This window comes from Lathamus discolor, chromosome 5, assembly GCF_037157495.1.
Source record: "Lathamus discolor isolate bLatDis1 chromosome 5, bLatDis1.hap1, whole genome shotgun sequence".
Lineage (NCBI taxonomy): Eukaryota > Metazoa > Chordata > Aves > Psittaciformes > Psittacidae > Lathamus > Lathamus discolor.
In genome coordinates, this window is record NC_088888.1 from 1,200,831 (window position 1) to 1,228,346 (window position 27,516).

The window sequence follows — 27,516 nt, forward strand, 5'->3', positions numbered from 1 at the left end:
GAGTTGGAGCGGAACCTTGTTTCTGAAATCAGTTGAAGTCCCATTAGTTTGAGTCCAGGTTCTATCCATAAACTTAAGTGGGGTATTTCTCCTTCTAGGCAGTCTACAGAAATGGTTCTGTCCTTCTGCATTTGTTTTGCTGTGCCTTTGTAATGATTGGGGTATATCTGTGATGTCAGACATGTAAGAGGTTAAGTAGCATAAATGGCTGCTGGGAAGAGAAGAAACAACTGCAGAACTATTGTTGCTATAAAACTTGTGCTGCTTTTAGTTGTTTGGTTCAACCATTTAGGAGTTAGAGCTGTGATAAACTGCAGTGATGGCTGTTCAGGCACCAGCCCCTTTTCTTCCTCCCATCGAAGGAAATAGAAATCATTCAGTGTGCTGCTGCTGGCTTCTCAGTTGGCCAGAGACTAACTTGGGTGCCCCTAAAGCCTTAATGGTGTTGGGTACAGCACCAAAATACTCTTAGATTTTAATCCCACAAGAAATGCATACTGTGAGCATTTTGTTAACGTGATAACAAATGCTCAGTGTGTACAGCACCAGGCCCTTGCATTTAAGCCTGTTCAAGTACCAAAACCACCCCTGGTATCTAAGGGACTGGTTTATTACTGATTATGCTTGTATCAACGTGCCTGTCTCTTGGTTTTTTCTATGCTCCTGAAGGTACAATGCTAATAATGCTTTTTAACGTTAGCATTTTTCTCCCTCCGGATACATTTGAAAGGAATGTTTTCATCTTTCTTTGGGATGGGACAGTGGGTGTTTGAAAACAATGCAGATGTCTTCAAATGTGATGCTCGAAGGGACTGAACTTTCCCATCCTTTCCTGACCTGGTATTTGAATATAATATCCCATTACAATTTTCTTCAGGTTTATTACAGATGTTTCTGTGTCACTGTGTTGCTAACTCTGTCACTACTTCAGAGACAGGAGTTATGTCCCAGCTCCCAAACTAGAGGTGTTGTGAGGATGCTCAGAGGAAGTTTCTATGAGCATTATTTTTGATCCTGAGGCGGGGGAAGAGAGAGGTTTGTGCTGATGCTTCAGCCGTAAAACCTTCCCGACTGTTTTCCAGTCCCCTGAAATCTGGATGGGGTAAGCCCCAGGTGAAAGGGTGCAGTGACTGGAATTCGGTGCATGGCCGAGGGCTGGCATTCTCTCTGGTGACCACATGACTCACTGTGGCTGCTGGGGCAGGAGGTAACATCTGCCATATATGTGTGTGTGTATGTGTATATATATGTTAAAAAAACCCATATTTATATTTATATTTACATTTACATATACAAAAAATACCCCAACCATGCCATTTCCTGCCTCAGGAATAAGCGCTCTTCCTCCTGAAATACTGGCAGCCTTTTAATTGTCTCCTGGCGACATCTATTCTCACTCGCTGGTTTGAATCACTGTTGTTTCTTGTCCTTTCACTGATACTTGTCACTTCAAACTTCAGAAAGAAGAGCCAAAACCGAGGAACATGGTGCGAGTTACACCACTGTTAATAGGTAATATGGGACAGACCTCCTATTCAAAAGGTGTATCATCAGACCCAATAGTGCCCTGTTTTTATGGGAAGATGTGTTGAGAGCATCTCTGCTGATCTTTCTTGACTTCACAGGCATAAGAGGAGATTCATATTCCCTGTTTTCCTCTAGAAGTTGATGGCCTTTCCGTGTGAAAGACCACACAGGGTTTATTTTTGTTGCCCTTTGAATGTTTTGTGCCAGCCTTGTTCAGTTTCCCTTCCTAGTTTTTAATAGGCAGTCTTTGAAGTTGGGTTGGGGCTGAACCATCTTGTTGGCAGCCTGAGCATTCACTGTTGACTTGTGCCTCCTTGGACTCGAGCATCTCTAACAGTCTGGAAGGGGAGCGTGTTGAGAGGAACTCTGAAGCAATGTTATATTTCTGGAAAGGGGAAATAAACTTGCAATTATTCTCAGCCATTATTTGTCACGTGAAAAATGTTACATGCTAATGGCTGCAGATGGTTTAGACAAAAACTGTACGCACTGAAAGCCCTCTTCATTGGAGCTCTGGTTTGCTGTCATACATTATGCTAGAGCGGAAGAGGGTTTGTTCTGCCTGCAGCTATGTATTACCCTTCTTTGCTGTTGCTAGCACAGACCTTGTTAATATGCATCTGGCAATGGTTAAAATTTTCTCCATCAGTGACTTCACATTTATCTATCCAGATCAAGGATTCTCCTAAGTTAAAACAGGTAAGGACATGGGGACACAGGAGTCTTTGGTACCTGTAGAAAGGCAGATGTGAAGGAGGCAGCGTTATGGTTGTGGTCTTATATTTTTGTGCTCTTGTTAAAGCTCAGGATCAGTTTTTATGTTAAGACGTATTTATGTCTGCATAAGCATATTGTGCCTCTGTGTGTGCGTGTGACTGTAGACACAGTGATTGCTTCATACTGTGGAATAGTAAACCAGCCCTATAATGTGCTTATGTATTCTGGCTTATTCATCAAAACCAGTCGAGACAGCTGTAAAGCGTTACTTAGAATTACGGTTTATACAGTAAAAATGAGAAAAGGTTGCGTTTGATAGAAATTAGTCTGTTAAGGTAACACAAAGTGAAGAAGGAAGGGTGAGAGGGTGGAACAGGAGTTGGAGTTCAGCGCTCCTGAGGTAAGGTGAGTGATCAGGAAAGATTTCCATGGACTGGTTTGGTCTTGCCATTAATCACATTCCCCATAGATGTGTCAAACAAGTGGATGTGCAGGGATGCAGTTGGGTAACTATGCTCATGAGTTGCTTTTCTTAATTGCAACATTAATGCTCATTGCTGTGACATCTTATTCTTCAGTGATGCTCTATGTTCGTATCACCAGTGGGCACTCTCTGTAGGTACTCTGGAAGTTGGGAAGATGTGGAAGGCCCTGTGCAAATCCCAGATTGCAGTTTTCTGTCTGTCCTTTTAGGTGCTGATCCCTGAGTACAGTCAGCTCTGTCCAAAGCCATGGTTTTCTTTTACCTGTTATAAAGGGGGTGTTGCTTCTGGCAAGAAGGCTTGTAACACTGTAGGAAGGTGACCTGGCTTCATAGTCAACTGGCTGGCTAAAACTAGGCATGAGAGAGCAGTGTATGGCCAGCTGAAGCTGCTTGAATGGTCACGTGCTTTATGGGAGAAAAGAGTTTTGAAGAATAAGCCTTTATTTGGCGGAATGATTTTATCGGAGCACTAGAGGCAGGATAACGGGATGAGATGAAATAATCTGACTGCCCTGGAGTAGCCCGGCTGCTGCAATTTTGCGTCTGATTATGTATTTCAAACTAAGAGATTTTACAGTTTCCTTTGAGGCTAGAACTGTAACTGTTTATGTGGAGAGCTGGCCCTTACCTTGTCTTTCTCTTCCTCCACAGGTGCCTGGCACACGGAGCCTATTGATCTGTGTAGGATCTGTACTGTGGTCCATTTATTGAAGATGTGAAGCAACGGCAAGTCTGAGGTTGGAATTACTGATAGACTGGAGAAAATCTTAGTCCTTGTGATGCACATGGACATGCTGGATTATAAGTAATTCTAGCTTTTCCCCTCCCCTCCCTTCCCCTCACTCAGCTATCTCAGGGTTCATAGAGATTTCAATGGTTCGTGTGCCTGTAAGTTTGGAACAGAAGTGACCAAAAATGGGGGACCAGCAATTGTATAAGACTAACCATACTGCCAACAGCAATGAGAACTTGTACTACCAACAACACCAAATGAACTCGCTTCCATCTCTAAATCATAGCTATGGGACATCTGTTCTGGATGCTCCCCAGGCATCCCCTCTCTCCCCACAGTTTCCCCAAGATTCAAGAGACAGTATAGCTTTGCCTGTAGGTTCAAAAAGTCTTGGATCAATGGATACATCCAGACAAACTACTTGGACACATTCTGGCTCAGGAAACCACGTCCCAGTGAGGAACAGTTTGAACAATCCAAGCGCAATGTGGAGCCCCCTCGGGCAGGGGGAGTCCCACGATGGGTACCAATATTCCTACTCTCAACCCAGTGAAAATCGATCGCAAAAAATTACCAGTGGGGTCCTGCATAAACTGGACTCCTTCACACAAGTGTTTGCCAACCAAAACCTGAGGATCCAAGTGAACAACATGGCTCAGGTTTTGCACACCGAGGCTTCGATGGTGGAGAACTCTGGTGACAGCGCGCTCAGGCAGCTGCTGTCCCAGAAACCAGCAGTTGAGCAACAGCCCGTAACTTCCAGTGTACAGCGATACCAGCCGGTGCCGCAGCAAAGCCACCAGAGTTTTGCAAGCACACAGCAGAAGCAGCAGATGCAAGTCATGCAGCACCAACAGTTGTACTACGACTACCAGCAGCATTTATCACAGATGCAGATGCACTCTGCGTTCCAGCAAGGACAGACGCACGTTCAGCAAATGCAGCCCCAGCAGCTCTTACCGCAGCAGATGCAGCACTTGCAGCAGACTCAGTACTACGCTCAGCCACAGCAGGGACATCCTCGGCTCTCCATGCAGGAGATCCAGCAGCAGCAGCCAGCTCGGCAGCAGCAGCAGCGGCACTGCCCGGTGCCAATAGCTCAGTATTACCAAACACAACCTGTCATGCAGCAGTTACAGCAACAGCAGCAGCAGATGCAGTTGCCTCTTCCTCCGTATCACAGGGAACCTGATGCAAAGACTATGCATGACTCACAGCAGTACTCTCAGGATCCCAGTCATCCTGTGCAGCTTATCCAGTTGGGAGCAGTGCCTCAGTATTGCTACCAGGATCCCCACGAACAGTACAGGCACTTGTACCCGCAGAGTTTGCTGCAGCAGCAGGACCAGCAGAAGCAATACCCAGGTGAGAGCAGGGTGCCAGCTCTGAACTCCCATGTTGGCCTCACTCCTCCAGAGAGCGCGGAGGATGCCCCACGGCAGGAGATGAACTCTGTAGGTAATGCTGTCCCTCATCGAACTCTTTTGCCACCCTCGGGGGTTCATCTGAACAACAAAAGCTCTCAGCAAGACTCTCCAAGCGCCTCGTGGCCTCAGGTAGGTAATGGCTTAGACCCACGTTTTGCATAAGAGCAGCAAGGTGTGGAAATGACACTGCTGCAGGAGAGCCAGGAGCTCAGGATGTGAGCTGTCATCACTGGCATGTTTTGGGGAGCTGCATTAAGAGAATTCTCCTGTCTCCATCTCTGGGTTCAGTCCGGGCTGGTGGCACCAGAGCTGCTGCTTCTCTCTCGAGGAGCTTTGGGAAGTTCTGCCTCTGTTTCTGGGGAGGAGGGACCCAGTTACCACAAATGCTGCTGCTAATTTTTCAACACCCGAGGGCTGGATTGCTCAGGAGCAGTCGGACGACTGCCTGTTGCAGAAGTAACACTTCAAGGTCAGAGAGCAAAGGCTTCCAACAGCAAGCGAGTGCAAGGAAGTGCTCACAGAGGCACTGATTTGGTAGAGCCGTTGGGAGGCTCTCAGCTCAGAGGCTTTTCATACTAGTAAAATCATACACCAAATGCAGCCGTTATGTTGTGGGGACCTTCATTTCTGCGTTCCTATTTTCGTGAAAAAAAGGCTTTTCTCTCTTTTTTTCCCCTCTTTTCTCCTCCTTTGCTCGCAGGTGCCGCTGTCAGACGGCAGACTGCAGCCCCTGTCCCCAGAACAAAGGTATTTGAACAAGATTACTTTAGTCCTTCTAATTTGACAAAGGAGTGCTGCGGTGTAGAGGGAGGGAAAGGTGCTCTGGGTACTGCTCCTCTACTAGATGCATGTTTAGTTCTGTGCTTTGTGAATTTAAGTTTGTGTGATTTCCACCGTCCCCCCAGCCAGGAAATCGGTTCTTTGCTTTGTGTTCCATAGAAAAGAACCAAAGAAGGAGCAAAAGCAGGGGAGCAGTTTGCTCTCAGTGTTGCATTTGTAAGAGAAGGGATAATGTGTGGTTTGGATTTGTATCTCTGGCATCGGGGATCTTCTGTTTAACCTGAAGGTCTCACTCTGAAGGACTGAGGTGTCCTCCAGCATAGTTTCCTCCCATGAGTAGGAGCAACTGTTAAATGCTGTCATGAGTGGGGAAATGTAGGTCTGACACGATAGACATTGTGGGTTCTCAGGGTTTTCCATACTGAGGCCTACTCTAAACTTCCCTTCTCCCCATCTTGGGAGCAGCGGATGTAGGTTATTGCCCACATACTCCACAGCAGTCACCCTCTGCGTACTTGTGGCTTCTTAACCATCTAGCTGTAAAATTTTATTGACTTTCTTGACTAAAAATCTTCTTTTTGCATCAAAGGGAACGTGCCAAACTAATGTCTCTTCTTCTGTTCCATGCTAAAACCAAATGAAAATATACACAGTGGCCAGAACAGAGAAACACTTCCTGAGAGAGTTGATGCGAAGAACAAACTAATGTGTTCAATATGCTTGAAGGAGTTTAAGAGTTTGCCTGCTCTAAATGGTCACATGAGGTCTCACGGAGGAGTAAGAGCATCTCCCAACTTCAAACAGGTAGCAGTCTGGTTTACTTCAGTATTTGGCTTTCTCCTTTCCATGTTTGCTTGCTTTGCCATGCTTTGCTTTGCTGTCAAAACTCGTTCTTCTTGGCGCTCTTTTGTTATGTCATACCCTGTGTAAGCAGAAAAGGACGCGAATCTGTTAGTCTGTAGGCCAGAAGTCTTGCTTTCAAGCCCGAGGCACTGATGGAGGACAGAACATTGTTTGTCCCTCTCTTCCTCTGCATGTTACAAGAACACCCCACAGAATCAGTTAGGAGCATCAAGTTTTTTTCCCCCTCCTGTTTATTACATTAGAAATATCAGGAACATCGAGTCTTCCTCATTTTCATTTGGACTACTTGGATGAGTAAGGGATGTTAATTGGAAGCCTTCCCAGGCTTCAACTGAAGGAGCAGGGTTGTTGAATCTTTGACAGCTTTCTTCCCAAGTGTTTTGGTTCTATAGGTATCAACAAATACCAAACCAGACATGTGGGTTTGAATTGTTCTGCGTAAGAAGTACTTGCCCTGTCAGTTGGTTTTTCTCTGTCGTGGTATTTGATGAATTCTGTCCTAACTGGGAATACCACAGGAAGGCAAAGAGCCATCAGAGTTACACCATCTGCGTCTTTGTTTTCAGGTGGGGGATGGAGAATTCTGTCTTTATAGCGATAAAAAGAGCACGTGTTTATCTCCCCTCCTGCAAGTTGTCTTGTGAAGATGCTTCATGTGGTTATTTTCCACCGAGGCTGAAGCCTGTGTAGGAGTCATAAGTAATCCACCAACTTTGTTCAAGGCAACCAGAGTCCAGGGAACAACACTGTTGTGTGTTTTGTAACCCTGGCCACTCCTTTTGAGCCACGGTGCATACCTTGTGTAGCGTGTCCATCCAGCAGTAGCCTCCTCGCTCGGGCTGAAAGCCTTTAATTGTCTGTACAGGATGAAGGAGAGAACCCACCACAGCAGCCGCTGCCTAAAGAGGTGGATAGCCTCGCGCCCATCGTCATGCCAGTGTCTGTCCCTGTAAAGCTTCTGTCGCCTGAGCCCAGCACGCAGCCCTCTGCCAGCACTGCCACAGTCAGAGACAAGCCTGCCAACCCTGTGTCAGATGATGAGATGCCCGTGCTCGTGAAGATGACTTACTCGCCACCGTGCAGTCCAAAAGTGGCCAACCCCTGCTCATCCTCTGTGAGTGCTGCGTTTCTTGCCACTAACTGTGCTGTGCCTGTTAAATCCCTTTGCTTATAGTGCCGCTACTTCCTAAAGCGTCTGTATTCTAGAATATGTTCCAGAGTCGTCACGATGCCCAATAAGCACAAAGGGCCTGTAGCATCACAGCATTTCTTCCTAGGCCATTTGAAAATGTTAATTTTCCCTTTGCTGGGGAAATGGAGACCTCAGTTGAAAAGAAATAATTTGCAATTGGAACGTAGTATTCTTTTATCCCACTAGAACAAAGGGATTTAGTCTCTTTTTACTGGTTTTGGTTTGTTTTTCTTTTTCCCCTTTCAGGCTGCTTTGGTTTTGTGTTATTGCAGTTTTATTTCTTCCTGGTGTTTTTTAAAGGCAGATCTATGTGCTTCTCATTTCAGCCCAAGACAGGAGGGCACCGTGTAGTGCTTACAGTGTGTGCTCTCAACCAATATCAAGTAATTTTTCCTTTCTTTCTGCATGCGTCAGATCTAAGGGAATCTGATCTAGGAAAAATAGCTATGCTCAGTGCTTTCATCTCACTTGTAAAACTGGGATTGTCAGGCAGCACGAGGAATTGGGGAGTACTAGAAGGAGATGTGGGAATGCTTTCTTGTTTTCCTGAAAGACTCCTGGAGCAAGCGGTATTTATTTCACATTCCAGTGTAGGAACAGATGCTGCTTGTTCCTTCAAACCCATGTTTGCAGTCTACTCCATGATAAGAGATTACTGGGAAGCAGCAGTGCTGCATGGCATTATCTGTGTTATGCAGAGAAATACTCCTGTGGTTACATTTTTCTCTCCTCCTCATGAGGCTGATGGCCAAAGGAGGGGACAGTGTACACCATCACGGATCACCTCCCTTCTGACCCTTCACTCAGACAGAACACAGTCATTTTAAATACGTACGAAATGTTTTACTCTCTTCCTTTCAGACAGAGGTTTTCCACATAAAATTGCCCTTTCCTGCCGAAGGCAGCATCTCACAATAGTTTGTAACTCAGCAGTACAGCTTTTATTGTCTATTTCTGGTTTCTAGGAAGAAAAGGGACAGGCTTTTCTGAATCCCTGAGCTCTGAGTGGGAGATCTTCTCTAGAGACACCAGAGTAGGTGGCTTGGGCTTGTGTATTTCTGCAACGTATGTGAAGTGACTGTGATTAAATCTGCCAGTGTTTGGCTAAATGCGCATTCATTCACTCAGAATTATGCTTTGCAGTCTTCATTAGTGCCCAAGCAAACTAAACTCATGCAGTTTCCTCTCTGGATCCTATCTTTTATCTAAGCAGTAGCATTGGAAACATTCAAAGACCAAAAGAGCTGCAGTTCCCTCCTCTTCTGTGAAGAGATTGTGCCATTAGAGACCTTTTTTTTTCCCCTTTTTAATACCAAAGAACTGGAGCTGTGTTGCATTTATTTATACCGTGCTTTGAGCTGTCCAGAACAACTCCCACAAAGCTCATGGAATCAGTAAAATCAAACAGCAGAGGGAAACTGAATATTCAGCAAGGCTACGGGCCGGTGAGCAGTCAAGGGAGGCCCATCAGGATCTACCCAGAGTGGATGTGTCAGGGTGCAGCAGCAGGGCCCACAAGGATGCATTCAGTCTTGGATATTGGGAACCAGTTCCTGGAGCTTCAGAAAAGTAGTGGGGTGATTATGCATAGACCTGATGGTCTCCTTTAGTATTCACTGTGATCTTTTTTGCTGGTATAACCGCATTGAGGCTAAGGTGTACTGTAGGTGAAGCAGCGTAGGAGATGGAGGGGTACAAGACTTACAGGGTGTTGTCTTGGTTACTTAGTTTTACACTAGTGAGAAAGGAGTAGCGGCTCTTTCATGTTTAAAGAGCAGAACAAAATGAGCCCTTACTCAAAGACTTGGATCTGGCCTTCTCTTTTTAGGTTTGAGTTGGGGTTTTTCCCTCTTTCTCCTTTATGGACACAAAATGTTCAACATCGTCATGAGCAATGTCTGTGGTTCCGGGTAACCCTCGCCCCTTCACTGTTCTAAATGGCTGTTAGCAACAAAATGCTCTGTAAAGCTGCATTTGGTTTTTTTTCCTGCAGAAGGAAAACTCTTCCCAAACTTAGTTCCTTTACTTTTTTAGAGAGAAAAAATGTCAACAGCTGTTGGAGAGGATACAGCCATGATCTAACAGGGAGGACAGGACCTCTGTAATCAAAAACATTTCCACAAGCTGCAACGTATTAACAGAAGGGATAAAGGGTGACAGTGCTAATGCTCCCAGAACATGGTTTTTATTGGGTGAATGCGATTCTCAAGAATCACCCATGGTGTAAAGATTTATGCTGTCTAAACATACACTGCAGTAATTTATGTAGTAGTAGGATTTAGCAGATGAAGCAGACATTGTGGAATAACTGCTAATTTTCTGCCACTTTCCAAGTTTATCCTAAAGAGGATCTACTGTGGAACACCTAAAAGCAGTATCTTTAATACTGTGCTCATCTCCCAGCCCTTTGTGCTGTTAAAGCACAACCTGAGAATCTGTTTTGTCCCGTTCCTGCCCCCCCGGAATCCAGATTCCAGGTTTGCACAAATCCCGTGCATTCTGCTTCTGTGGGCTCTTAAGGATTTATTGTTAAATGACTTTTCAAACATTCATATTCTGCAATCCTAGGCATGGCACAGTGTGTGTTTCCCAAATGGACATCTACTCCCCTTTTCCCTCCAAGGAAAGAGCAGAGAGTTAAGTTCAAGATTTGTTGCAGCTGGACTGTACTCAAGCTGATGGGAATGTAGTGATAAGAGGCAAAGAATTTGAATTTATGACATTTTTCTTCCTTTCCTGCCGCTGAGTCCTGCAGTAATTTCACTGAGCTCATGTGGCCTTCCTAGGCAAACAAAATAAATGCATTGGAAAACATCTCATCTAAAGGTTCTAATAAAATGTGACTGGGTAATGAAATAACTCCCCGCAGCCTGTGTGTGCTGTGCTACAGTGCAAATGGACGTGGCCAGGGTGTTCTGCTGGAGCTGAAGAAGGGTGTGGGAGGCTCACGGTCTGGGAGGGCTGTTTCCTACACCTTCAAGAGCTGGAAGCAGCCTGTCTATGTGTGGCTGTGGCTCAGCCCTGCCCTGACCCAAAGGGCTTGCTGAGGGAGGGGAGGGTAACTTGTCCTGGTTTTTCTCACTCCCCTGAGGTTTCTATGTAGCACTAGATAATGTATTGACCAGGCTTGTATGAATAACTGCCTGGTGGTAACAGCAGTTCCTGACCTGTAGGGAACTGTGTGCGAGCCACATTTAAGCATGCCTAAATACCAAAGTTCTGTGTGTTTTCCTTTAGGAAATTAGCAAAAAACCTCATCCAAGTGCTGTAAAATTGGAAGAAAACTTCAAACCATTGCAGGACAAGAAGAAGTATCGGCACAGACCTGAACCTCTCTTCATACCTCCTCCTTCCTGCAACTTCAGCATGTCCCATTCGGGTGCCACCCTGTACCAGAGTCAGCTTCGCTCTCCCCGTGTCCTCGGGGATCATCTGCTGGACCGGACGCATGAGCTGCCCCCCTACACTCCACCCCCGATGCTCAGTCCAGTTCGGCAAGGGTCAGGTCTCTTCAGCAGTGTCATCACATCGTCTCACAGCACCTCGCACGCTCAGCTGCCACTTACGCCACTGACACCTACTCCACGGGTACTCCTGTGTCAGTCTAGTGAGTATTACACTTACAGAGGCAGCACATAGTAAATACCAGCTCTTGTGGTGTTCCCACATTAGTGATTTTCATGTGTACTCACATGCATGGCTGGTACAGCTACTTCACAGGAGAAGCCCATCTTTATTGGGGTTTTTGCCTTGGATTTTGTAGAGGTGGTGTTAAAGCTTAAAGTGAATAGAGGAGCCTAACCAGCAAGTAAGGCTGTGATCTTTCAGTGTGGTGTGCCTCAAGAAGGGACCACCATGGCTATCGTTACATCTGGGCCTTCTGAAGTGGCTGGGCCACTGGATCTGGTTTGAGATGTGGGGTTCATTTGAAGTATTTTCTTACGAAGCACTGAACGAAAAGGTGTCTAATCACACATGATCAGGGCGGTAGAAACCTCTACAACTTAAGACGTTTCTGGTACTTCTCTAAAAATTTAGACAGTTTCTGCCTAAATGTTGATAAAGGGTAATTTTTGGTAATAGACTGGAGTAGTACTGTAGGTTACCCTGCTCTTGCAGGGGGGTTGGACTAGATGATCTTTTGAGGTCCCTTCCAACCCTTGGGATTCTGTGATTCTGTAATGTTGATGTGAATGGGGAAGTGGCAATGCATCCACTGCATTGGCGGTGCGTCAGCAGTGATACAGTTGTTACCAAAATACCCTTCTAAGCTCAAACACCAATCTCTCTTCCAGATAGTATTGATGGAAGTGTCATTCCTGTGACGCCTGGGCCTGGAGAACAGACTGTTGAACCGTAAGAAAAACCATATTGGTTTTGTCACTGCCTTTATAGATAGCTCCAGACTACAGCGTGTGGCTTAAGTGCTTTGAACGAGGCAGGTAGTGTTCAACTGCCTGAAATCATGTTGGGCTGGATGTATTTAAGGTTGCTCTGGATGATGGCTGAGGACACTGGAAGCAAAGTGGCTGTAAGAGATGGAGATGTCATGGATCAAAAATGCTGGGAGAGGCTTGATGGGAGCCACTGAAGGTGAAACAGCAGTTAGCAATGGGTGGGAAGAGGGCCGTGAAGGACACATATGCTGATCCAGTACTATTGTTTAGGTAGGTAGATAGATATTAACTGTGGAGCTTTGGAGAGGTGTTACCTGGTAGGTTCCCCAGGTCAGACTGCAAACAAGCTTATCCTTCCATAGTAATATCTCTTTCTGCTGAAGAGTGCCGTTCTCTATGAAAGATACTGATGTGGCACCTAAGCCTCTTGCTGGTCAGCACACATACAGGCTAACTTGGGTTGTCCACAAGGTAGGATGTCTCAGTACAGTTTAAGTTATGTATTTAAACTTTAGTTTCCCCCAAGAGATCAGTTCTGTCTCTATTCAGAATACCCTACTGAGAGTCAAGCATTGCGTAAAGCAGTCTGACACAACTTCCTGCCATGCCAGTGTAATAAAAGTTTAGTTGGAAAGAAAGTGAAGGCTGATGTGACTTCTGGGGTGTTTTTTCTGCACTTCTGTGTGGTTGAATACTTACTTATTTATTTTTCCTTACAGACGAATCAATATTGGGGCCAGATTCCAGGCTGATATTCCTGAGCTGCAGGACAGACTGCTAATGGAGAAGGATATGCACAAGGCTACTTTGGTTTGGAAACCATGGCCAGAACTGGAGAACCAAGTCTTCCAACAAAGAGGTACAACAACTTGCTGGTTTAGAAATACATCAGCATGTGCCTGCTGAGGAAATTCACATTGATTTCTCATGTGTATCCTGTATAAAACATTCAAGAGAGTATTATTTACTGAGGATGCAGAGCAAGAGACCAGAGCTGCATGTTACAGGTTCCGAGTAACAAATGACGTGGTGCCACTTAAAGTGAAGTGAGGGTGAAGTGCTTTCTGGCAGCCAAAGGGGAAGGACTGTTGCTGGGAAGTGGGGTTTTGGGGTGGTTTTGGGTGCTGAACTGCCTGGTAAGGGCAGAGGTCACAGATGAGAGGCAGCCTCCTGAGCCTGTTCTGTGACCATAACAGAGAGGAAATGTGACGGGCTCAGTGGCTTCTACCAGTCCTGAGCAGAGCTTGTTCCTGCTTCCAGCACGGTTCATTTCTGTTTCTCCACCCTGACTGGAGCCTTCCTGGCACAGCAGCACCAGTGGCCTGGCAAGCCACTGCTCACAGCCAGGTCTCTGGCTCTGCAGTAGCCTTACCCATCCCAGCGACTGCATTCTGCACATCCCATCACATCCCCTCCTGAGTGAGAGATCCTAAAACCAGGAGGTGAGGTGCTGGAGAGAGAATATGAAAGCTGCTGCCCCGAACTCCATTGTTTTTGAGTGGCATTGCAGAATCCTTGGCTCTGGATGTTTGACTGACAGGCTAGTGTATTAACAGTAAAATGCTGGCTTGTTTCTCACAGTGGAAGACCTTTTAAATATGAGCTGTTCCAGTGTGTTACCTGGTGGAGGAACTAACTCCGAATACGCTTTGCACTCTCTCTTTGAAGCAAAAGGAGATATTATGGTAAGATAAGAAGCTGAAAGGGGAGATAGGATCCTCTTCTGCAGATAAATTAGCATGCTTTATTAAACGGATTTAGATATGGTTATATAAAAAAGAGATTTCTGATTGATTTGCAGTGAATGACTTTTCCCTTTCATTCTCTAATAAATTTAAATTTCAAAGCAGTGCCTCTCTGAAGGCTTACTGTATATTTCATATAGATAAGATTACTTAGTTTATAGCCTTGGGGCTTTGAATGTGTCCCAGTACTTACTCCAGCCCTGATATTTCACAAGCTTTCTATTTGGTCACAGAGAGCTTAGCCCGTCCTCTCCTAGCCCTTATAAAAACCCTTTTCTGTAGCAGCAGTCATATCTAATTATCCGTGAGGTAATTGCACACAGGTCTCATATAAATAATGCATTTCAGATATTTGCATTAGTTTAGTGATGGGAATGTTATTAAGTAGGGCAAAACATCCACTTTGCCCAGCGTTAGGGAAAGACAAGGCCCTGCACTGATTCCTGGAAAGCCAATTTGAAACAAACTGCATCAGAACACAGGGTTGGAATGAATCTCATAGGATTGTCTAATACAGTGGGATTTAGCTTGTGTCCCAGTTTCTTTAGGCTTTCTTAGCTGGGTCTGAGACAGGAGGCTAAACTTACTGTCAGGATGTGAAATTTGCTCTACAGGGGGGGGTCTGCATTGTCAGAGGAAATATTTTGGGGATCCGCAGATCATCTCTCTCCCTGATTCAAAGGAGGATTAACAATATACTTGCTGTCATTCCTTACAGATGTTGACCTAACAGATGTTCTAAAAGCCTTTATGCTATAAATATTAATGCTATCAAACCAATCATTAAATATTAGTATTAATTATCACCACTATAAACATATTTGTATGTGGCAAGCAGAAGGGAGGGAAGAGCTGGAAGCTGCTACGTAATAGCTACATTTGTGCTAAGACAGGACAGGGGTGCCTTAGGTGCTCTGTGAGGTACATTGTTAATGGGCCTTGGAGTAATTGGATGCGATTTTGTATGGCAGAAAAGAAAAAATGAATTCATATTCTTGTGCCAAATAGTCTTCTAAATGCAGCTGTGTGCCACAGCTGACTGCATTTGCTCATTCTGGTTTTCCCTGCTGTTTCATTTAGGTTACTCTTGAGAAGCTGCTGTTGAGGAAGCCAGTGAGATTGAAGTGTCATCCTTTGGCAAATTACCACTACGCCGGTAGGTTTCCTTGTGCTCTCTCTGTCTGCTGGTATCTAGAGTCCAAGGCTGGAATTCCAGGCTGGAGCATGGGATCACGCTGCTCTCTCTGCACAGGGATGGCAGCATCTAATAGAGAGGTGATGTGGACTGTGCTGAGTGGTACTTCTGAAGCCTTTTGTGGCAGGTTTGGAAGTGTTCTGCCTGTCTGGTGATGTACAGAAATTTTGCACCCATGTAGCTGTGTGGGGTTCTACAGATTTGAAACTGCCTTGTGTCACTTTTTCCCCCCTCTTTTAAAACTCCTTTTAACACTGCTGCTATTAGTAGATGATAATTTACCAGAGGAAGAGCTCCATTTTGTGGTATATACACATCTGCCATCATACCTTCTTTTTCTTAGGTGATGGTGAATAAATGACTATGATAATCTTGAGCATCCTTCCAAAGAGGCAGTGCTGTAACTCTTACTGGTGTTTTAGTACCAAATAACGAGCCTTTCTTTGCCTGGATTTAGCCAAGAAGAAAGAGGTCTGGGGTGGTGACTTCTTTAACAAACACAACAGGAACTACATATTGGTGATGAAGGAGAAGTGCTCTGTGGAATACACAAGGTGGTGTTAAACCATTGGACTTACATCACATAAGCCCAGGCAGGAAAATGTCCTTCCGCTGCAGCCCTCCATGTTACTGCATAATGCTTCATAGTGGCTAACTGCTGCCTGGACACCCAGAATAGGGTTTTACATAAGAGATTTGAGACTACCTCCAGTTTCAGGCTCAACAGGAAACAGGCCAAAAGTTTGGTGGTCATCGTAATATACTCATTTCCAGTTCCAGTCATTATGTGACACAAGTATAGAGGCAAGCTGCTTCCTGGCTGTAGCAGCTCACTGGGAAGACTCCCAGGTAACGAGACCTCTCTTGTAAAGCAACAATTTAACCCCTTGGTCTGAGAACAAGAACAGAAACACCTTTGATGGCAGCTGATAATGAGAGTGAATGAATGAATGTGAAGATCAGGTTTTGAGTCTTGTCTGGGGGAGATGCTTAGTTCCTTTGATAATAGCTCTGTTGTAGTCCAAAGGGTGAATATGGGGTGGGTGGAGAAGGACATCAGCCAGGAGCTTTGACAAGGGTCTCTTGTATGAAGAGATGACACCTAATCATGTGTGAGACAGTCCAGGGCATGAGAGCAGGAAAGTGAGGAGCTATCATGGCAGCCTCATCCTCAGCAATCTAATTAGCAGAGTAGATAAGACACTTCTGCCTGTGTGGCACAGGAGGAGGAACAGTCTTTACTGAAGCACCTTCAGAGCAGTTTCAGAAGGTGCAGGGAGAAGCCAGGCAAGGCTGTTTTGTTTAATCTTTCACATGAGATGATGCCAATCCATATTAACTAGCACTGAGACCTGTGGACATCAGTGTATTCCTATTCCTTAAGCAGTAAAGGAAGTTTGATTCTGTTTATCACAGCATGAAACAAAATCTCACCAGTCTGGATTTAAGTACCATAAAATAACAAGACAAAGCATTACTTACTAATGCTCTTGGATGCAGCATGTGGTTGGAACTTGCATTGACAGCCCCACTCTAGCGCCATGCAGCAGCTCTTGAATAACAGTTCATTTGTGGCTGAGAATCAGCCACCTGAGGCATATGGGAATTTCTTGCAATCTAGGACATGAATAGCTTAATGTAACTTCAAGTGGCATTTGTGTGGGTTAATTCTTTGGGCTTTCTGCTCCATACTCAGAAATTGCAACTCTCGCTTGTCACCACGTTTAAAGGTGAAATAACTGAAACAGAGCATGGCGCTGACTCATGAGCATTAACTGATAGCACAATCAATCCAAATTCATTGCCCTTGGATGAGGGTATAAGCGAATAGGTTGCTTGTGAAACCTGTTGGCTTGTGAGGGAAGCGAGTTGTAGAACTTGAGGCTTTTCTGTTGTGTGCCAAGAGAGCTGGGCATGCTGACCCAGGGCTGCTTGGGAGAATGCCCTCATCTCTTTGTCCTAAAGCTTTGCCATCTGTCAGGATGGTGCTCTAGGGAAGAGAGAGGGGACATGTATCTAATACAAGAGGAGCACTGTGGTAAACACTTGAAGTATTTGCATTTGAAGAGTGGAATTTCTCAGGTCCCAAGTTCTTCTGCAGTGAGAATTGCAGGAGAAATGGTCTCTGAAATAATGTGCTTCAGGCAGCCTGGAAACTTCTTGTACCTGCTGTGATCGGGTGTGGATCAGACCCAGTGTACGCTGTATGTGGTGGACTTGAGCCACCTCTCAGGGTGACTCCCTGGGTGCATGTGTAACCCCCTTGGAACTGACAGGTTGGGTCCAAAGCCCCCAGATTCGTAGAAGATATTTATTGTCAGCGAATCAGTGCAAAGACAACAGGGCCTGTAAAACCGAAGTGTACAACAGATGTCTGAACATAAAGATGAGCTTTCAAATTTTATCTGTATTCCGAAGTCCAAAATTCTTCCTTGCTGCATTGCAGATCTCTCTCTATACATGTTCTCTATATCTCCCTCAAGCTAACAAGAGCAAAAGCGGTTTCCCAGCAACCAGAGTTAAAAACAGCTTTTCTTCTGTTTCTTTTCCTACACAGGATTTATTCTATTAATTAGGTTACTTCCAATTAACCCGCATAATCTTGCAAGGGCCTCTGCTAATACCACAGCTATTGGGGAAATGCTTTAAGGCCTGAATCTTCCATGGGTGTACAATAAAATTAGTTCATAGAAGTGATTCTATAGTATTTATTTTTCAGGAGAGCATGACTGACTAGAGAGGTTTGCCAAAGCCTAAAATCTCTCCTTTGGTTTTATGCTTCTTAGAGTTGCAGTTTGGCATAGTAGAGCAGGCCACTGGACTGGATCGGTGCATTCGCCCCTGCCCAAAGGGCTGAAATACCAAATCACTGGCAAGCTGTGTAAGAAGGGAATGATGGTGGTTCAGGGTGGGAAAGATGGCGAGGCAGTGTGTCAGCACTTTGGTGTCAGATCTTTGGGTGATAACAGAATAAATACAACTGGCTTGAAGCCAGTGCCTTTCTCTGACGTTGGAGAGAGCTTCAGTGTAAATCTCTGTGGAAATTACAAATGTGTGCTGGGAAAGCCTGCAGGAAACAGGTTGCAGGGAAGTTAATTTAGTAGTTTTGAACATATGAAGGAGGAGTGAGACACCTGCTCTGAGATTGCGAGCCTGGGAGCTGGCACTGAGAAACAAAACACTTGCAGTTAATAAAATCTGTGCATTTTTTATAGGCATAAGTAACCTGTAGAGTTCAGTGCCATGCATGGTGCCAAGCCCACGTTAATTGAGTTCAGTGCAGAGACAAGCATGTCTATGGAGAACCGTGACTTTGACAGGAATATTAGGGATTTCTTTGGATAAAAGTCGTACGTGTTTCAGAAACTTTCAGACAGACCGAAGGAGAATTTTCTCATGGTGTAAGTCATTTCAAAGGCATCTGCTTTATAGCTTCTTGCATATCCTTCTTTAATGTATGTAATGCTGCCCACTCGTACCAGCAGGACACTGCTTTGATGCAGTATAGCAATCTTGTGTTCCTTCTTTTTGACTAAGACCGAGGAAGAACAAATTCATTTCAATCTCAGTGTTGATTCCACATTTTCATGGCCAGTTAGGCTGGAGAAGCAGACCCAGAATAACAGTATTGGAAAGTTTTATGTACAGCTTCCATTAAATGTTCATAAAACACTTTGTACTGCACGTTGCTACAGTATCTACTTGTGACCTCTGTTACAGAGGATTTAAGTGTCTTATATCAAGCCATGCAAGTGAAGAGCTGCAAAAGGACCTTATAAGAGTTATGATGTGGAGAATAAAATAATAGGTGACTTCCATGTAGTTGAATGTAAAGTGGCATATATGGGAATAAGCAATACGAGCTTTACATATAAAATTGAGTTCTGTGGTGGTACTTCTCAATTAGAATGAGACCTTGGGATTGCAAAGCTAGTTTTATGAAAGCATCTGCTCTGTATTTTACAGCAGCTAAAAAAAACCCAAGTCAAATGTTAGAATAGAGAACATGGTGATACCACTGTGCGAGTCTGGATTGCTTCTGTGTTGAGTATTATGCACCGTTCTGCTCCCTTCATATCTATAGGCTTGCTTTAGTAGTGGAAGAGGTTCAGAGAGGGACAGCAGTAATAGCCATGAGAGGATTACATGCCCATTACAGAGAGGTCATGCAATCCTGGACAGCATGGAGGTGATGGTTGGAATTAGGTTACTTTCTCTTCCAATGGAAGAACAAAGGGTCCTCCAGTGAATCTACAGGGAGCCACGAGCCAAAGAAGACGAATGGTTCTTCATGCAAAGGGTTTCTTGGTCTGTGAAACTCCTTGGCAAAGGATGGTTTGGGTGCAAGAAGTTCAGTTGGTTGAAAGGAGGAGTGGGTCAGCACTTACAATGATAATTACTAAATAAGCAAATTGCAACAGACTTGGGAAATCCCCTGCACTGGAAGTGGTCAGAGGTTAGGAAAACTTCAAGAGAGGCATTGTATTTGCTTACCCTGGTCTTACTGTTGCCTAAGCAACTGCCTGTGGCTGCTGCTGGACACCAGATACTAGTTAGATGGACTTGAGGACTAAGTCAGTATCGCCATACTTGTACTTAGGTAGCAACATGTGCTTGAGGTTTTCCAGTTTCTGTTTCAGATATGATGTCAGCATAAAGATGGTGGGGTTTTATCATTTATAATGAATTCATCCTTTTCTTTAAGGCTCTGACAAATGGACACATCAAGAAAGGAGGCTGTTCAAAGAGGCACTGTCCACCTACAGCAAAGATTTCATATTTGTACAGAAAATGGTAAGGTTATTTATGTTCAGTCAGTTGAGTTTTTTTTTCTCTTTGCTGTATTCTGTTCCCCTTCATTTACCCTCCAGTACCAGACCAGCTCCTTGCAGGCACAGAGCCAGCCATGGTTATGAGAACTCTGATAGGAGTAATATAATCCATTTTGTGTACCTGTGCCTGCAACTGCAGCACCAGTAAAAACCAGATGGAAACAAATAAATCAGACTTGTTCCTCTTGTTATTACGTGTAAAAGTCTTCACACCTGGAAGCTCAAGTGATGGCATTGTGCGTGTGGAACAAGCATGGTGTTCTGCTGTCATCTCTGTGTTCTCTGGCAGTCTGTTAAAACATACCTGAGTCACTGGCATTGAGCTCTGTGCCAGAAAAGGTTGAAGCCTCTTAATAAGGAGGGGAATGTTTGGGCTTAATTCTCATGTTCTGCCACAAAGTAGAAAAGACAAGGTGTATACATCTCAGGACAGAATTCCTTACTTGTCAGCTCAGATGTGGCAAAACATTTGGGTTTATGGGAACCAAGCTTTAATTCCTAGATTTCTCAGTGACAGTTGAACTACAAAAGTATGTTCTCAGTCATTTTCTGACTAAATTCTAGAGAATCCCAGAGAAATGAAAGGAAACTGAAATAGTCACCACAAATTTGACTGGAAAACAGTTAACTAAAAATGTTACTCTACAAGAGTATTTGTGTTGTAGTCAAACTGTGGGGGTTGTTTTCTTCATCTGAATCTTTGAGAAATAAAGCCTGTCTCTTAGAATGTACTGACCAACTCAATATATTGAGTTTCCCCCTGTACTGGGCACTGGCGAGGTAGGACTCTTGCCTATTAAAAAAGGCAAGCATTGTTTTGCACAAGCCGGTATCACATTACTGTTGTTCTGACCTGATTTCGGGCATCTGAAGGAAAACAAGTGTTTGCACATTAGGTGTTTGGAGGCAAGTTTACATCCCATGCACACTACCTGCATTATATATTATATATCCTTCTTAGTGCCTTTTAACTCCAGCATCTTGGCCTGTACCAGCACCAGTGCAGCAGCAGGGCCAGGGCAGCAATTGTGCCCCTGCACTGGGCACTGGTGAGGCCGCACCTTGTGCCCTGTGCTCAGTTCTAGGCCCCTCACTGCAAGAGAGATACTGAGGTGCTGGTGTGGGGCCAGAGAAGGGCAACGGGGCTGGTGCAGGGCCTGGAGCCCGAGTGTGATGGGCAACGGCTGAGGGACCTGGGGGGTTCAGTCTGGAGAAGAGAAGGCTCAGGGGGACCTGATGGCTCCCTACAAGTGCCTGACAGGAGGATGGAGCCAGGAGGGGCTGGGCTCTGCTCCCAAGGAACAAGGGATGGGACAAGAGGAACCGGCCTCAAGCTGCCCCAGGGCAGGTTTAGATGGAGCTGAGGAGCAATTCCTGCCCCAGAGGGTGCTCAGGCATTGGAACAGACTGCCCAGGGCAGGGCTGCAGGCACTGGCCCTTCAGGTGTTCACACCCCATGGAGACGAGGCCTCAGTGCCATGGGGCAGTGGTGGCCTGGGCAGTGCTGGGAATGGTTGGACTGGGTGATCATGAATTTGATTCTGTGGTTCTATATTAAAATTGTGTTGAGTGAAAGCAGAACATTGAGATTGGACTATTTCTGCCATTACTTACATACAGGTTAAGTCTAAGACGGTTGCACAGTGTGTGGAATACTATTATACGTGGAAGAAAATCTTGCGTTTGGGACGGAAACACAGAACACGTTTAGAGAAAAGGAGAGAGGAGTGCCTGGTGAGTCTAAAAGAATGTGAGAATATCACTTGATAATTGTTGTGTTCATCCTGTTTTGAGGAGGAGGTTGAGCTAGATGATGTAGGTCTGCTCTGTAGTTCTGAATTCAGGATGAGGAAAAAGTACTGAAATCTGGAAGCATGCTTGATTAAGCAGCATGCTGTTCCAGTGCTATGTCCTGCTGCCCAGCACTGTCTGCCTTTGACCATATTTCTAGTACCTCTTACACGCACTCTCACTTTCAGACGAGTGGAGAGGAAGAAGTGTTAGAGGAAGATGAGGACATTGAAGAAGACAGAAAGGAAGAAAGGGAGATGCAGAAGTCTCCTGATCCACCAGCTATCCCTCTCGTTGGACCCGTAGATATGCCTGCCCTTCAGAGTCTTTCACTTTCTTCGTCCTCCTTCATCTGTGAAATGCCAAACTGTGGTGCTGTACGTGGTTGTTATATTTAATATCAGGGGGAGGGTTTGCATGCTAGTGAAATCAGGGCTTTAAACTATTGCTGGCTGGTGATACCTCCTGAATCTCTTTGGACAAATTACTTTGCCTGCTTTTAAATCCCAGCCCACAAAAGACAGGCAATATAAAATTGAATCCTGAGTCGTACCAACAGAAATACTGTATGGTGACAGCTCTGATTACCTTTTTGCTAGACAACTGCAGTAATAGGATGTATCATTGGTTTGTTTTATTATGACTAAGTTTCTTTAACTCTAGTGGGATATAGGTGAGAGCAAGCAGCACTGACCAAGTAGATTGTGTGTGTTAGAGGTGTACGGTTGTTCTGCAGTCAGCACACCTCTTTCTGCAGTGCAGTATTGCTTGGGTTTGATTTCTTTTCTTCCCCACCTCGCTCTCTATCAGGTGTTCAGCTCCCGCCAGGCGCTGAACGGCCACGCTCGCATTCATGGGGGTACGAACCAGGTGACAAAGCCACGGTGCACCATTGCAGCCACGAAGCAGAAATGCGGTACGCAGAGCGGGTACTGCTCCATCAAGAGTTCACCTGCCCACAGCACAACAAGCGGGGAGACCGACCCAACAACGATTTTTCCTTGCAAGGAGTGTGGCAAGTAAGTGCAGAGAACTGCAGTGTCACATTTGCCCGTTTATTTTCCAGATGAATAGTATTGCAACAAACTCACTATTTTGCTCTGATGGTCTCAAAAGAACAGTTTTGCCTTACCAAAACCCTCAGAGATTGGTTAGCCATGACATTTTGGGTGTTTTGGAAACTTCACAGTATTTACTCCAGTATTCCTGAATCCATTTATCTGCTGGAATGTTCTAGATTTGACAGTCTAGCTTACTGCTTCATCACACACTTGCATGTGACAGTGGGTCACTTTTTATCTGTTTCTGTGCTTGAGTTTGTCCACCCTAACACGGGATTCCTTCACATTTTCTTTGTTGCGCCAGGACTGTTGTGAAACTAAGGACAGGGAGAATTAGGATGTGCATAGACACTGAAGCAACTGTGCGAGCTACAGAATACCTCCGGCAGTAGGAGTGGGCCATTTTGATACTGTCAGGATGTATAAAACTGGTAGTCTGTCCCTGAAACTCTCACCGTGGCATTGCAGACTTCACTGACTTCTATTTCAGGATAAGGAAGCAAATGTACTGATAGGCTGTTGAGTCTTTTTTGGCTCGCTCCATCAAAAGGAATGCATTTTTATCTGACTTTTTTTTTTTTTCCTTATTCCTTTCAAATTTAGGGTGTTTTTCAAAATCAAAAGCCGCAATGCTCATATGAAGACTCACAGACAACAAGAAGAACAGCAGAGGCAGAAGGCTCAGAAAGCCGCTGTGGCAGCAGAAGCGGCAGCCGCTATTGCAAGAACTACTGGGCCAGTTGGGCATGGTTTGATCCCTCTGGATCACATGAGTTTGGTTAAACATGTTGGCAGTGTGGGTGACATTGACGATGATGTTGTTCAGGAGCTGGGTGATGTCATGGAAGAGAATGAAGTCATGGATGCTGACCTTTTGCTGGATGATGAAGATGCAGATCTACTGCAGGATGATGCTGAGTTGTAAATAAAGTTGTTTGATAAAGACAGCTACTGAGCACACCCTGAATGGATCAATCAGGAAACCTGGACTGCTCGTTTATTCCCCACTGATTGTAAACTACCTGTTGAAAATGATAATCCTTCTATCCAGGTCTAGAAAAGAAAAAAAAGAAATCTGCTTTTTTCCCCCCCTTTTTTTTTTTTTCTATTAATTTGTGTTTTGGAGGAAAAATAAATAATTGGTACAAATATTCTTATAAGGTGTTTTTATCTGAGCTCATTTTGCTGATAACTTCCAAAGCCACTAATAACAGAAGTTCATGGTTCTGCTATCACTTCCCTCCAGATGGTCCCGGTAGGATCGTTAGTCTTTAACTCCTTCCAAGTTTCATTTTACCCCAATTACAAGAATGATCTTCAGACACTTCTGATGGAGTATTTCTTTTTTTTTTTTTTGCCTATGCTGGATCACTTCCAGCATCTTCTAGAGACTAAATGTCATCTCTGTTAAGGAGATAATTACATTCTTTGTGCTGTCATTTTTAAGGGAGGTGGAAGAAAAAAACCTATTCTGATTTAACTGTGAAATAATGACAGGAGTGACTGTATCATCTGCAGTATCGCAGTCCTTTTTCAGTTCTGTCTTGCCTTAATGCAGACATGTTAGGCAGTTTGCAAAAGCACTGGTTACACTGTACGTTTTAGAGCTTCCATTTTAGCAAGGTTTTGATCCGCTGATTTTAAAATGACCTAATTCAAGGATTGGAGAAAGATGATTGTACTGTGGTTCACATCCTCTGATGGGAACACTGAATCGGGAACACTGAATCAGGAACACTGCCTTGGGAGTCAGATTGCACTGGAAATATATTTTGCTGTGACAATAAATCACACTGCTAAATAGCCATCTCGGTGGTTTTAGGAGAGCATATGCTTGAGCAGGGCTGGAGCTTGCTCTCTCACCAGGCAAATACAGGGAGACATTCTTGCCCATGGAAGAGATTGGAGCATATGCCTTCAGTGCATGTCAGTTATTACTTGTAGGCATGAGCTGTTATTCTTGTGCCATTTTTAGTCCTCATTACATCAAATTCAAGCACTATTTCTTTAACAAAACATACTGCAAAGGTGAGTTGATGTTGCTGTTTCATTACTGTTTTTCCTCCCTTAGGTTCAGATCTACATGCTGAGTGTCTGACACCATTTATATGAATTCAGATATGGTCCTCTAAATAGGATCTCAAAAGAATTGTACACTGCAGAATGAAAGAATTAAGGAAGTATTGAAGTTAGGTTTGAGTGGACCTTTAATTACACAATATGAATACTGATTGTAGAGCTTTCACAGGTAGCAGCACTGATTTTCTTGTGAATTTTGCACAGTTAGAAGAGTATTGCTAACTTTATAAAATATTTTATAAGACTGATTTCAGATCTTCCAGATTTCAGGGTCGTTTGGGGGTTTTTTTATGGGTTTGGTTTTGGTTTATTGGTTTGTTTTTTTTTTGCCACATTCCTAATATCTTGAGCAGAATCTTGAGAGATGGTGGAGCTTATTTTCTACTTTCTTCCTTGTATAACTATGCAAAATGAGGGTAAATCACAGCACTTTTGTATAGTTCAGAAGTTTCAAACCCGATGGGAATCGTTGGCAGAGAGGTGGCCTTCTCTGTCAAAGCCAGTTACGTGAAGCCAAATGACCTGAAGTTTCTACTTAAGGTCAAACGTTCTGATACTAAGGAACAACCCTTCAGGAGAATGGAAATCACTTCTCAGTTTCTGGTTAGTGAAGTTTCTGTGCACGTGGTGTTTGTTTTAGTGCTTTGGGGGGTTGTTCCAGAAGGGTTTTTTTTCTTTGTTGGTGTTGACCAGCGGGTGGAATTTCACTCCCTCTGGGATGTAAGGGATGATGTTCTCAGTTACTGTACCTGTGAGTTTCAGGAGGTCAGGCAGTTGCCTTTTCTTTCCTGAACTGCCAGTCAGCAGGCTCCCCAGCTTGCTGTTCCTGTCCTGTTACACCTTACTTTTACAAGGGCCACGCCACCCAGGCTCTGCAGGCTGGGTGCTCAGCTGTATGCTGCCAACTAGATCCACTGAAAATAAACAGAGGCTTTCATGAGCAGTAACTTGTGGTGGCTTTTAGGAGCCTGGGTTAGAAACCACGGGGCAGAGCCCACTCTTTCTCTTCCAATCTGGTATCATTTTGAGCTTCTAAGGATCTTTCTGAGAAAGGCTGCTACACTGGGAAATGGAAATGTGTTTTTCAGATGCCCCTGTTAATGGTAGGGGAAAAAATGAATGTTTAACAGTGTGATAATTGAAGTCACTCAGAATTCTACTTAAAGCACAGAGTGAAATACAGTAGAAACATGGGTTTGATTCTGAAGAGCAACTCTGTATTAAAGGATCTACAATGGAACATTTCTACCATCAATTGGACAGGTACCTGTGCTAAACAGAGTATATATAATTATATATACACATATATATGCCTGGTTCTGTAACATTAAGGAGGTGCTGGTTTATTGTACAGCCAAGAAGATGATAGAGCAACGATGACCAAAGAAGTTACTCATAAAGGAAAAAAAGTGCACGATTTAGGCCTCAAATGTTGACTTCATTATCCTTAAGTGTTGCATTGGCTGATGTTAAACAGATGCTGTTCTGCCTCTTTGTACCTAAGTCGAACATAGTTTTATTTCAGGAAACTTGTTTTCTTGTTGCTGGTTGATGATGGAAAACTGTTCACTATTGAACCGAGTCCTCTTTGATAAAACCTGTACATATAGAAAACATATTTTATGAGAGAAATCTTATTTTCAATATTTAAGTGTTATTTTATTAGCAGACGGTTGTAAATATTTTAGGTGCTTCAGTGTAAAAAAGCGAACTGTAATTTTAGGTGGCAGAGGAAGTAACAAAATAAAAAAACCCTAATAAACCCACCCATTTTACAGAGCTCGTGATTTATGCTGCTCTCAGGTTCCTGTGGTTGCCGTTTGACTTGCACATGCCTTAACTTCAGGTTACTGCAGACCTGGATCTGTGCATTAGGATGGTTTAGTGCTGTGAATTAGTACGTTTATCCCCGCTGGGTACTGATCAGAACCTGTGTTGTATGAACTGTGATTTATACGTGCAAAGACCAAGGGGTTGATAGGATGTTTCCAGTCACTTTGGTACAACACAGTTGGCTGTGTTTTGCTAACATGCTTGTAGAGCTTTTAAAGTACTTTTAAGGGGTGGGGGAGTGCTGAAAATCAGGTTCATGTGTAATGGCTTCTCAAAGGGTTCCTGAATAGTTCCAGACAAAAATAAAGACATATATTTATATATCACAGAATCACAGAATCCCAAGGGTTGGAAGGGACCTCAAAAGATCATCTAGTCCAACCCCCCTGCAAGAGCAGGGTAACCTACAGTACATCACACAGGAACTTGTCCAGGCGGGCCTTGAATATCTCCAGTGTAGGAGACTCCACAACCCCCCTGGGCAACCTGTTCCAGTGCTCTGTCACTCTTACAGTAAAGAAGTTCTTCGTACGTGTAACAAAAGGGGATTGAGAAGACATTTCCAGTCACTTTTCTACGCCGGTAACCACAGGAATACAGTTCACTGCAATAGGCCTGTGTTTTTAAGGGGCGGGGGGGGGGGTGGTGTAAATACTATACGTATATATACAGGTAAATAGGGAGGTAAATACTGTATAAATATATGCTGTTTGCCTCTGTGCAGCTGGGTGGGCAGCAATATTGCTGGTTAGAACGAGCTGTGGTAAAGCCTGGTCTCAGAAAGGGGGGAGAAAGCTGCAGAGTCCTCCTTTCTCCCTCTCCCCCTCAGCAGTACCGCCCGCCCTGCCTCGGGGAGGGA

At 44.4% G+C, this 27,516-nt stretch overlaps 1 protein-coding gene across 4 annotated transcripts in view; it reads left to right on the plus strand.

Annotated features, from left to right (window-relative positions):
* Positions 1-23,896, plus strand: part of TRERF1 (transcriptional regulating factor 1) — a 99,007-nt gene extending 75,111 nt beyond the window's left edge. For 2 of the 4 annotated variants that reach the window (XM_065679304.1, XM_065679305.1), the window contains exons 4-17: positions 3,380-5,017; positions 5,589-5,635; positions 6,322-6,472; positions 7,398-7,646; positions 10,962-11,331; positions 12,020-12,080; positions 12,841-12,980; positions 13,703-13,806; positions 14,947-15,022; positions 19,767-19,855; positions 21,514-21,627; positions 21,873-22,061; positions 22,495-22,703; positions 23,349-23,896. In XM_065679304.1, the coding sequence (XP_065535376.1) occupies positions 3,644-5,017; positions 5,589-5,635; positions 6,322-6,472; positions 7,398-7,646; positions 10,962-11,331; positions 12,020-12,080; positions 12,841-12,980; positions 13,703-13,806; positions 14,947-15,022; positions 19,767-19,855; positions 21,514-21,627; positions 21,873-22,061; positions 22,495-22,703; positions 23,349-23,670 (3,495 nt within the window). In that variant the 5' untranslated portion in view covers positions 3,380-3,643 and the 3' untranslated portion in view covers positions 23,671-23,896. The remainder of the gene's footprint in view (positions 1-3,379; positions 5,018-5,588; positions 5,636-6,321; positions 6,473-7,397; positions 7,647-10,961; positions 11,332-12,019; positions 12,081-12,840; positions 12,981-13,702; positions 13,807-14,946; positions 15,023-19,766; positions 19,856-21,513; positions 21,628-21,872; positions 22,062-22,494; positions 22,704-23,348) is intronic. The other 2 variants (XM_065679306.1, XM_065679307.1) reach the window with 2 other exon arrangements.
* The last annotated feature ends 3,620 nt before the right edge of the window (positions 23,897-27,516 follow it).